Below are 12,531 nucleotides of genomic sequence, written 5' to 3' on the forward strand. Positions count from 1 at the left end.
CCAGCACTGTATGAATGAAATGCAACTACAATAGCATGGACACATCCATGACCATTCATATATTGCTTCTTTATCAGCCAAGTAATATAAACTATCGCATTTGTTACATCCATTCACCGGGTAAAGCAATCGCACTGGGATTTTAATCCTACAAATATGGAAGGGAGCTTTCTATCAGATGTTTTCCTCGAAAGTTTTAAATGCTATACGATTCACGTGGCAGAACGTTCGATCTCTCTAGTTTATGCAATCATATTAACCATGGAAAGAACTATAACACTGGCTCCTGTCTTTTTCCTATCTGGGCAGACATGAATTTGAGTAGATCTCATGCAAAATGTGCCTGCAAATTGCCAACACTCCACAAAAGCACAGTTCACAGAGGGATTGGATACACAATCTTTTTAAGACTTCTTGTTTGTAGGATAAAGGATCTACTTCCATGCAGTGATTTGACCACCAAAATCTATAAAGATGTATATGCTTTCACCACATACTCAACTATAGACAAACAGACAAACAAACATAATAAGAAATTAAAGTTTTATCATACTCAACTACGGACAAACAGACATAGTAAGAAATTAAAGTTTTATTTTCCATTCTTTTTAGGAGCTTCTGCCCAACTTTTCCAGCATTCACTGTGCTCTTGGGTATAGAGAAAACAAAAACATCCAAAACACATTTAGGACACATTAAAAGATCAAATAAATATCAATGTCATATATTGCAATCATGTTAATGCCTGCAATAATTTGGCAGGCATTTGTAGAACAAAAAATTAGATTCCATGGAATAGCTCATTCCACATAATTTACAAATGTTGCAACAATGAATCATTCAAAACAAACAACAACTGCCTACAATTGGGGACCAAGCCAGGTCAAATTTATTATGAATGCAAATCAGAGGCTGCAGGGTATCCTAGTCGTTCAATTTCCCAGTTTCCTCGAGGAGCAACCGTGTCGTGTATAGGTACATATTCCTGCACAGAATATCCAAACTACAAATGTTTTTAATCCCCGTCACCAGAATATATGAATATATAACTAAAAGATGAGCAGTCAAAAGTTCTAATCCATTAATGATAACATTTTATTTTGGATACCAATCCCTGACCATGTTCTTTACTAGACACTGCAAACATCAAGCTAGAATCACTTCTATAACATTCTCCCTACCTCCATCCTGGCTATAAGTTCTTTTCCTGTTGGAGCAGACACAACAATATGCCGTGCAGAAGGCTTTATAAATCCCTCTTCAACACCCTTATCAAATAAGGCAAGCAAGCAATTGTAATAGCCATCAACATTAAGTAAACCCACCTGCACTTTCAGTAAGTTATGACTGATCAATACTCTCAATAATTGGCAATACTCTTGAAGATCAATGGTAAGGGTACTGAATGAACTCTAAAACAATTCAACATTAAACAGTGGATATGTACCGGCTTATCATGAATGCCTAGTTGTGACCATGTGATCATCTCTAGCAGCTCTTCCATTGTTCCATAACCACCTTCAATCAGCCAAATCTTGAAGAAATCAGGGAATGGAATATCAAAGGATTTGGAAGTTTTATTATAAATTATCTGCATACTGTCTCTCACCAGGCCCTAATCAATGCATATTTACCATTAGCATAGATTCATCGTAACCTTTGATCTATTAAACATAGAGAGATATACTTAACAAACAAACAACAAGAGATTCAAATTTCTAGTTACCAGGTATGATGGATCTATATCAATTTAATTTTAAGTTTTTTTACATAATTACAAATGGCCTGAGCTCCTTTCTTAACATTGATAATTGGACCTTCACATTTTATTTTCATTTTAGTTTATTAGAATTACCTACCGTCATGGCACATTTCAGTGGCTATGGAGTGCACCTGGCTTCTCAAGGTGCAATTAAAAACTAAGCAATTAACAGCAAACCATCCTATTTATCATACCCCAAAAAGTTTCTTAAAAATGCGAAGTATCAAATCACCTGGAAGAGCAATAAAAGCATCAGCTTGACGAGCCATTTCAGCCTTCCTTTCATGCATGTCAGCAACAGTCTTTACTTCACCGGCTGTATGACCAGATATCTGTGATATAATTTACCATCTCAAACAGTTTAGGTTGTAGGATCTTTACGAAACATCGTTAGAAAAACTATTTCAATTACATAAAAAGCCAGAATAGTCATGGCCATAGCATCAAAAGCACATCAATCAGTTGCAATATGCAAAATCCTAATCATCCAATTTCAGAGCAATCAGTCCTTGGAAAAGAAAACTAGAAGCCTTATGACAGAAATTTCACTGCAATACACTGTTCCTCTTAGCATGTTTGACTGATGTTATACAACAAAACATCAGGTTGAATAGGTCATTGTTCTTTATTTTATCTCCCTCTCTTATATCCTCTGTTCTGTTCTGTGTACCTTCTGATTAGCGTGATACTGTTCTGGTTGGCCTGGATTTAGAGAAGTTTGAGATAACTGTCCCATTTTCATTTTGGCCTGGTTTTAGAGAAGTTTGAGACCGGTGTTCCATTTTCATTTTGAGTTATTTGTGTTTGAAAACATTTGATACCCGATCTTCTGAAACCTCAATAGGACTGATGTATCAAAGATGGACTAAAGATTAGTAATATGAGAAGGCCAGTAACCACTAATTTCCCAAACTGTTTGGGGCAGCAGATATAGACACCAATGGTTCAATGTCATTTAACATGAAAGAAAAGTTACTTGTAGATAAGAACAATCACTTGGTTGAAATTTTTGAAGTTAATTAAACAGAGAAAAAGGATGCTTCCCTTAATTTCAGAGTGACAGTTCCTTTAAGCTTCCATCATTTTCATTTAGCTTGAATTGCATTGCTTGTGAAAACCATGTAAACAAATAACGTTATCCTATAACAGAAGAGAAGATTCACTATCCTGCGATAAATTTCAGGGTGAAAGTTCTTTCAGGCCTCTATCATTTTCATTTAGTTTGAACTGCATTGATTGCAAATGCCATGCAGACAAATAATTGTATTCTATAACAGAAGACAATAGCTCCTATTCTGTCTTCAAAGGTCCTTAATCTAAACATACTAAAAACCTAGCTATACAATTACAACCAAATAGTTGAGGTACATTGAAAGAAAATTTGAACCAGAAGTACATAAGCAGTAAATCAATTATTATCATTGATTGTATATATCAAGAAATGGATGTGTCCTGACATGATGGTAACTAACTGACTAAACTTGTGAGATGCTCTTTCAGTATCTCTGCTTCCCCAGCTAAATAGATATTCATTGCTACTAAGGAAATGTGTTTAGATCTTGAGATGACTAGGTAAAGTATCCAATCCATGACTCAAGGAGAAAAGTCTGTCTCTCGAAATATAGGCTTAGACAAATCTCACATCTACCCTAGAATGTAAACCCCTGTCTGATAGCTCCCACAGGTCTTAATTCATTTTTTATTAATATATCGTAATTGTCATATTTTCTTGACATTTCGTGTTAGGATATATTAAGAGTTTACAGGTTCAGTCTGATGCTAAGAGCAATGGTACATCACACAGGCAATACCTAACTTCACAAATAGTGTGATTTTATTCCTTCCTGTCGAAGGTTATTACCCAAATTCTTTTGTCTGCAATAGTAAATGAAAGTTGTGTATGGGCCCTACCCGCATGGGTCAGACAATATCCAAACACAAAGGGAAACTTTGAATCAGCCAAAATGGCTAAGCCTGCAAATTCCTACGGACAAGATAGAATTGAAGGTTTAATAATCCAGATAAGCAACCTAATAAAGAGCAGAATGTGAGCAAGCACCTGAAATGGTGAAGGACATAAAAGACCAGATTCCCAAGTTATTCCTGAGGCAACCCCGTTCTTGTGGCTAAAATTAGCCTTCGCGGTAGAGGGCCTGACACCCTGCAGATCAACCAAGAGCAGAAATAACACCCTGCAGAGCAACCAAGAGCAGAAATAAGGAAACTATTGTAAAACCCTAACCGGAGAACAAATCGAATTCTTCCAATTGTCAGTGGTCACTTACCAGGGTTTACGCATTCTTGCAATTGTCAGTCGTCACTTACCAGGGTTTACGCTCCACATTAGAACAGAAATTTTCCTGTGGGGTCTTCGGATTCAGCAGGGAAGTCGTTTGCGTGATGGATTCGGGCAACCTGGGAGGAACCCTACACATCACAGTAAATTTAACTCAGATTAGACATGGGAAATTGAGCTAAAATCTAAATTAAACACCTCAGGGCACGATAAAGGCTACATCTGTAGGGCAACTGTGTGAATCAGGAAATCGAAACTCCAGCGAAGCCATCACTACTGTCTGCGAAGGGTTTCGAGCGGGTAATCTCTCCAGCATGAGATAAACAGGGAGTTCAACCAGCACATGCAATCTTAACTGATTAAAATTCCAACTATAATGATCTGATCCAACGACACAATCTCTTTTAATCGTCTAACACATCAGATCAATGGTCGAAAATAAGACACGGTGGCATATAAGGGAGTTCTTCCCAGAGGGAAACGCCTTACTGCGTAATTAATGATTTTTTAATTCTATTCATTAAGCAATATTATAGAAGAATGACACAAATGGATCTCTTAAGTTAAGAGCCACTTCATCTCACATACATTGCAGAAGTGAATTAGAATTTGTTTAAACAGATTTATATTTGTAATATGCACTTCCTTAATTCTTTATATTTTATCTTCTAAGCTTGGCTACATCTAATATCCATACATTGTTGACATGCCTTCAAGTTTTACAAACCTGGATTGATAAGGAATACTTGTGTTAATTTGTGTTAACAAATTAGCTCAACAATTGGTTTTATATATATATATATCTATATATATATATATATATATATATATATATATATATATATATATATATATATATATATATATATATATATATATATTTATGTCTCAAATATACCTAAGTATGATTTTTTGTTTGTGAAATATTATTTTTATAAATTAATATAAATTATAATATATTAATAATAATTTGTGTTGAAAATTTATTAATTAGACTACCTTATGTTAATTCATAATTTTAATAAAAAAAAGTCATAACCTATAATTATTAATCCATTTATAAAATATAGTGTTTAATTCTTGATTTATTTATTTATAATTTTTTAAATTTTTATAAATTGAGATGGACATTTTCATATATATTAATTACTATAAGTATTATTAAAGTGTTTAATGGGACTCTCATATACGAAGTATTTGTATTTGTATTTATTAAATCCTTAATATATATATAGTTATATTTTATATTAATTATATTAATCACCCACACATGATTTGTAAAATAGATTTATTACTATGTCAAATTTTGATGGTCATATTTAACTACCCTACATCAATATTACTTATTTTGAATTAATATTAATTTATTTTACAAATATTACTAGATTATGAATTTTCTATTTATATTAAATTAAATATTATATATAAGTATCACTTGAGTGTAGGTTACTAAACCATTCATTTTTAGTTCCTAGATTTAATTGTGTTAAAGTAGCTTTTGAGAAAAGTGTTATGCTCATGTTTTGGTTATAGTCAACATTTCTACACTTTATATTTATTTAATCTATTAATTTTTGTCCATGGTTTTGTACTTCACATTTATCTAATTTATCCATTTTTATTTTATAAATTAATATTCTATTTAATTTGAATATTAATTAACACATATGAATTGATATTTATTTATTTTTATTTTTATATATATATTTTTCTTGACATTAGAAAAATGTTGAAATACAATCTTACATTACACTTACACATCTCCCATATACAGGACTATAGAGAGTCACTCAGTGCAATTATAAACTTAAATAAGGATGTGAACCAAGTTATATCCATCTTAAATTTGGATCTACCAAACACCAAGAGGGATCTCTCAAGATGTAATATTATTTCTGAGTGAAAAGATTGAGGAAATGTTTGCACCTTGTGAGATTTGATTTCTGTAATCACTTGGTAGATCCTGAGTTAATATGTGCTTATGTTGGTTCACATCCTTTTTTTGTGAGTCAAAATTTTCTCTTAGTTAAGATAATAGGCACATCGTGAGGGGATGAATATCAAAAACCTTCTAGCATCATTCCTACTAGAATTGTTGGCTAGAAGATAATAATAAAACCACCTGATAAAAAAAACAAGCAAGCTAGAGAACCACATATAGATATCCCAATGAGACTAGAAAACCCCAAGAACTTGGAAGCAGCCAACATTCATCCCTGATCTCGAGGGTACACTAGAGTTGGGTTGTGTGGTTTATTACCTATTGGTAGAGGTGGACTGAAAGCACAGTGAACATGGCCTTCAATGTGCTCCAATCTACCTTCCATTCATTCCATTCTCTCATGAATCCTCTTTTGGCCATGTTGGAGAGAAGCCATCATGTCCACCATGTGCCATTGGTTCCATTGAAGGTCATTCATGAAAAAAATGACCACTTTCTTTTCCTCATGTCAGCATGACTAGGATGTTCTAGAAGCAACATGATCTATTAGAGATGATCATCCATAGAATCAAGGTGGGGGGGTGGTTCTGTTTAATTATTCTAGGAGATTGCGTTGGTTGTAGGTCCACTTCTTCCCCCAAGTCATGATTTTCCATAAGCTGAACTGCCTCGTGACTCTATGGCAATAAACCCTGATGGACTCGACCATGTTGTCATTGCATGGGGCATGTAGAGGCAAGATTACACCAACATCCAAGGGTGCTTTGTAGAGAACGTGAGCCACATTGTTAGCCCTTGAGTTACCTCAACACCCTATCCTCCAGTGTCTCTAGGGTAGTGTAGATGATGGTAAAACTTGTTGGATTATAATTTCCATACCTCAACCAATGACCAAAAGCCTTCCCCAAAGTGACCCTTCTGCTCTCAACATGTGAAATTTACCACTTTGACTTCCATCCTCCACAATTGAGTACCTCTAATATAGGGACTCAAGAACCACATGTTAAGTAACACATGCAGGAAGTAAGATATTCTGTCCACCCCCCAAAGCCTTAAAATACTCCATAATTCCTAAGGGGTTGTACAACAACATGCAAAGTTATTGCAAACAACCAATATTCAACGAGAATTTTTTACAAATAATAAAAGGGTTTACAATCTAAGAAATGCAACTATCTAATTGAGAACACCCTAAGGAACATGCTAGTTTAAAAACCACCCTGCAAGACATGCCCATTGCCTCATATTCAATTTCTGGTGTCCAAAACACTAGAGGCAAGAGGCGTTGCTTCCCTCTTACCATGAAGCCTCCCCACTTCGTATCATCAAACTCAACTATGGAGACCTAAAGTAACCCTATGGAGTAGTATGGAGTGTATGCATGCCAACATAATGAAAAAAAGAACCATATTAAACATTGGGTTTGACGAAATTACCAGAAACTAGGAGATTGACGTGTTCCTCAGTATATCCACCTTTCCTTCCTAGTTGTTCCTATATCACTCTAACTAGGCCACAAAGACACAATAGGTTAACTATGGAGGCCACCTCAAGCCTGGAACCGAAACGCACTTACATTAAATTTCCATCTTGGAACTAGCAATGTTTCTGGAGCTAACATACATTTCTCTAATCCCATAACATGATGCATCAAATAGTAAGACAAAGAAACTAATCTACCATATATGTCCCCCACCTCCTCTAGAGCCTTTGGAATGTCTTTATTGTGAAAGGAATACTTGACACACTTCTTCATTACTTATGTTGTATGGTCAAGGAAGACAAAGACTCCACCAAACCATCATTGCCATTGATTATCACCCCTATCAAGTATTGTTGATTCACATCGTTATATATAATATTTATTTTTTTATTTTTATTAAAACCTTGATTTAATCTCTATTGAATATTCACTGAATATTTTTAGTATTTGGAAGATAAGGGGTTTAGATATATCATAGAATTAATTACAACCTTTTTTATTTTAGATTAAACTAGAGAATGTTATAAAATTAAATTAAAATAAAATATTTATAGTTTTTTTTTATTATGAAATGAGTTATTGTTTTCCCATGTGGTATTGGTAAGCCATGGCATTTTCCCATGGTATTTCATATATGTTTTAATTTGAATACCTTGATTTATGATGATCATGAAGCTTCTAGAGAATTTAAAACTTCAAGGTCATTATGTACTTAACCATGGAAACTCTACTTTCTAAAATACTTTTATATATGTATTAATTTGAATATTAATTAAAAAACATATGAAGCTCGCATTGTTTTCTTTTTATGATATATTTTTGCCGCAACATTTAAATTGTTGGCATACATACGTACATACTTACACCTACACATCTCCCCTATATTGGGCTATAGAGTGCCTCTTTATTTATATATATATATATATATATATATATCTATATATCTATATCTATATATATATATATATATATATATATATATATATATATATATATATATATACCACTTCCACTTCTTTCTACCATGAATCATGTTGGAATGATGGATGAGTTTTGATATAGAGGATTAAGGCTTTTATCTTTGAAATAATTAGTTGGTTCATGTTCTAAATAAATAAAACTAAATTACTTAGTTAATTTTTCTCTGTAAGATAATTGATTTGATTATTATTTATAATTTAATGTTATTATTGATATATAAGTATTGTTTTTTTTAATATAATGATACTAATAATATATTATTGTATCTAGAGGTGCTTTCTACAAGACAATACGAAGGTGGTGTGTGATTCTATCCTTCATCAACATGGAATTGACATGCGTCCCTTTTAAAATAAAAACAAACTATTATATAAATAAGAAAACAATGTCACTATTAATAAAAATGAAATCAATATAGATGTTTAGATAGTTTTGATTAAAAGTATTATAACCTATATATGTGGTGAAAATATTTCACTCAATTGGTTATCGATATTACAACCCAATACAAAGGAAATGTGGAAAAACATTAGCTTGCACACTTTACGATAAATAAAGTATATCAATATCCATATAAAATAACTTAATTTATATCAACTTAGATAAAGATAAATTAATTAAATGAAAAAACAAAAAAAACAAAAAAAAACTTATATTTTCACTTTTGTGTGAAAAGGAATCATGGTTATTATAACTTTAAAAAATATTTCAATGTAGAACTTATATAAGCTATTTGAATATCCATGTTAGCTACTTTATTTCAATATCAACTTCATTGTGTTTGTTAATAGTATTAATAATAAAATATTTTAATTTCTATAAATAAAATATTACACCCATATTAAATAAATGGTTCAATAGTAGTTATTTATATATTACATATAGTTTATAAAATTTTAAAATAATTTGAAAATTTTGAAAACAAAAAAAATCTTATAGTTAAAACATTTCAAGAAGTCTTAGTACTATTCTAAATTTTGAGTTGTTCTAGGTATATTATTCCCTCAATTTTTTTTAAAATCCAACAAATATTTGTTATACTTGTAAGTTTAAGTTGTGTAGTCTACACAATCCAAGCACCGAATATAATTTTCAAGTAGTTTCACTAAAAAAATGCTATGCATATGATCTAGATTTTATCACTACATTGTTTTTCATCCACCTTGATGCTTTTTGTGGAAAAAGTGGAGGAATCAACTCACAGTACCGTTTTTACTGATGGGACCCAATTTGGAAAAATAGGGTCTGAAACCTTCCTAGAGAGTTTTGAGGCGTCAAACGACATCTTTTGGGGAAATTTTTTTTTTCTTTAGTGCCACATCATTCTATGTCACTCTACCCACATATACCTTTCAAACATCGTAATAATTGTGTCAATCAAAGTATGTATATGAACGTTGTGCCACTTAAAAGTTGACCTTCTTGTTTTCACGACCATGATTCTAGAGGATGCCACTCCAACCTCCATTATTCATGGAAAAGGGGCTAGCCACATGTTTATGATGTAGACGACTTTAGAAGAGTCTACATTATAATTTGGTTAAGATTTGAGGTAGTTAAACCCAACCACTACTAGGCTATTAGGCTCTATTATAATCGAGCCACTAGGAGAAAGAGGGGTTCCATTATTTTGAGTGCATTTATTCCATAGATGAGAAAAAATAGCTAAGAGGGATAGGTGGTAGCACACATAGAGAGGATTTGTGCACTATATAAATTCATGGGCCATAGGCCTTACTTATTTGTACCTACAACCATATTTCCATTCAAAGAAAGAGTGCAAAGCAACCTCACCTTTCAGTTGGGTTTTTCTCCTGAAAGGGTTTCCCTTAGCATATCTTGTGTTATATGTGTGTGTGAACTTTTATTTTTTTGTTTTCTATTTTTTGCATAATTTTCTTTCACATGCATGCACTACTAATAGTAAAATCTATTGATCTAGAAATATAAGAAAAATATATTCTGGAGATTTTTAGGGAATGTATATTGGTGAGGCTAAAGGTTGTAAAACCCTAATCATGGCTGATGAATCTATGAATGAATATCGTGATCTTACATAGGTGAAGGTTTTGCAGTTGGAACAACAAGTCATAGACACAAGTCGCAATGTATAGCTCCTCATGGCATCCCTAAGCAATAATATTTGGATATTTGGAGAATATGGGGGTTAAAAAGCAGAGGAAAAATCAAAAGTAGGATCATGAAATCGATAAGAAATGGAGAAATCTTCGAAGAAAGAACCTGAAAAAGATCAACCTAGTTCGAGTGTGATGATCCTATCACAAACCCTATTTAAAATGGAAGAAAAAGTTGATATCAAGCAATACCATGGTAAGATTTATGCTCTAAAGTTGAATCTTTGGTTGCAACAACTAGAAGTGTATTTCATTGTCCATCAAATTGAGGAAGGATAGAAAAAATCATTTGTGTAGCTAAAATTAGAGGGCCATGTTGTGACTTGGTGGGAGAGACACATGGAGACCCTCAGGATTGAGGGAGAGCCTCGGGTAACTAAGTGGGAGGACTTAAAAACCATTATTAAGTCACAATTTTATCCTATTAGGTACGTAGAGGAGCAGTGGATTCAGTGACACTTCGTTTGGTAAAATCGAGGGAAAATCATGTAAGAATACACCACAAAGTTTAGAAAAATGGCCATAATGTTGGGTATCTCCCCAAAGAGACCCAATGTAATCATTAAGTACTTGGGGGGTCTACATGACCATTTGCATGAGAAAGTGATGTTGCTCAAACCCAAATTAGTGGATGAGGCTTGTGTATAGGCATTGTACCTAGAGAAATAGGCCTAAAGAGAGAAAAATCAAGGCAAAATAAATAACTTGATTCTTCTAAGGAGGGGAAGAAGAAAAAAATGGGGGAAAATATAAAAATATGGTAGCCACTACACATCAATATAAATATTCAAGAAACCACTACAACCACTGCAACATCGACAACCTTATAGAGGAAAAGTGTTGGAAGTTTCATTAAGAGCTAAAATCGAAGAATAAAAATAAAGATAACACGAAGAAAAATCTCATGACAACTAATTTGCGAAACCAAGTTGAAATCATCTTGGACGTGGATGAAAATATCATCTATATGTTGGTGGAGAAGGAGGTGAACCTAAGTAGCCTTCAATAATAGGAATATAAAGAAAATACCAAACATTCCCATATAAAGATACAAGTCAATAGGACGAGGATACATGATTTCTTTAACTGAGGATCGCAGGAAAATCTCATTCCAGCAGAGCTGGTTAAGAAGTTGGGCTTTGAAGTTCATGATCATCCAAATCCATATCCACTAAGTTTGGTAAATAAGGATGTAGATTTTAAGTTAACAAGATTTGTTATTAGTGTTGATTTTATTGATGAAGTAGAACTAGATCTGGTTCGCCTTGATGTATGTGAAGTCATGTTTGGGATTCCCTACATGTACATGTAGGATGCAATATTCATTCAGAGAGACAACCATTATTAGCTCATCAGGGATGCAAAATTGTTGGTCATCAAAGTGCACAAAGGCAAGTTAAAAATTTTGTTGGTAAGTGCCAACCAAGCCAAGAAATTGATTAGTTCCACCAAGAAGTGTGTTTTAGTGTTTTTAAGTGAAAATCACTCTGTAGATGAGTCTGTGAGAGGTAAGGAATACCTGGATGGTTGTACTAAGAAATAGAAACAACAACTAGTGTAGTGTTTATAGGCATACAAGGTCATGTTCCAAGAGCCTAAAGGATGATCACATAAGACAGAAGTGGAGCATGAGATCCAGCTATTGTTGGATTCCCATTATAAAACATTGGATTGTATATGCAGTCTGTGATAGAAACAAGTGAGATGAAGAAGCAGTTGTAGTAGCTCTTAGACCAGGGTGTCATTCGACAAAGTACATCCCCATATGGCTCACCCATAATCATTGTTCCAATAAAGGATGGAACTTGGCGGATGTGTATAGATTATAGGGCATTGAAATAAATCATGCTCAAGAATAGATATCTGCCACCTAGGATAGATGATCTACTAGTTCAATTGCACTAAGAAAATAAATTCACCAAGTTGGATTAG

At 33.3% G+C, this 12,531-nt stretch overlaps 1 protein-coding gene across 1 annotated transcript; it reads right to left on the reverse strand.

Annotated features, from left to right (window-relative positions):
• Window positions 1-700: 700 nt before the first annotated feature.
• LOC149253459 (putative cytokinin riboside 5'-monophosphate phosphoribohydrolase LOG9) lies at window positions 701-6,420 on the reverse strand. Its single transcript, XM_089454488.1, has 8 exons — window positions 6,379-6,420; window positions 4,257-4,291; window positions 4,088-4,189; window positions 3,822-3,954; window positions 1,995-2,094; window positions 1,448-1,518; window positions 1,182-1,325; window positions 701-1,003 (listed from the first exon to the last, which is right to left on the reverse strand). Exons 1-8 carry the CDS (start codon window positions 6,418-6,420, stop codon window positions 893-895), a joined length of 738 nt encoding a protein of 245 aa, XP_089310614.1. The 3' UTR covers window positions 701-892.
• Window positions 6,421-12,531: the final 6,111 nt, after the last annotated feature.

The sequence above is a fragment of the Pinus tabuliformis genome, chromosome 7 (genome assembly GCF_031772625.1).
Source record: "Pinus tabuliformis cultivar Carrire ecotype Pingquan chromosome 7, CPIR1, whole genome shotgun sequence".
Lineage (NCBI taxonomy): Eukaryota > Viridiplantae > Streptophyta > Pinopsida > Pinales > Pinaceae > Pinus > Pinus tabuliformis.

Excerpts from the sequence above, each read along its gene's own strand:
- LOC149253459 (XM_089454488.1), bottom strand. The coding sequence starts at position 6,420 with ATGGCCAAAAGAGGATTCATGAGAGAATGGAATGAATGGAAG. Across the intron at positions 4,190-4,256 it reads AGCCTTTATCGTGCCCTGAG|GGTTCCTCCCAGGTTGCCCG; the intron begins GTGTTTAATTTA and ends TGTGATGTGTAG. Across the intron at positions 1,004-1,181 it reads AACTTATAGCCAGGATGGAG|TTTGGATATTCTGTGCAGGA; the intron begins GTAGGGAGAATG and ends AAACATTTGTAG.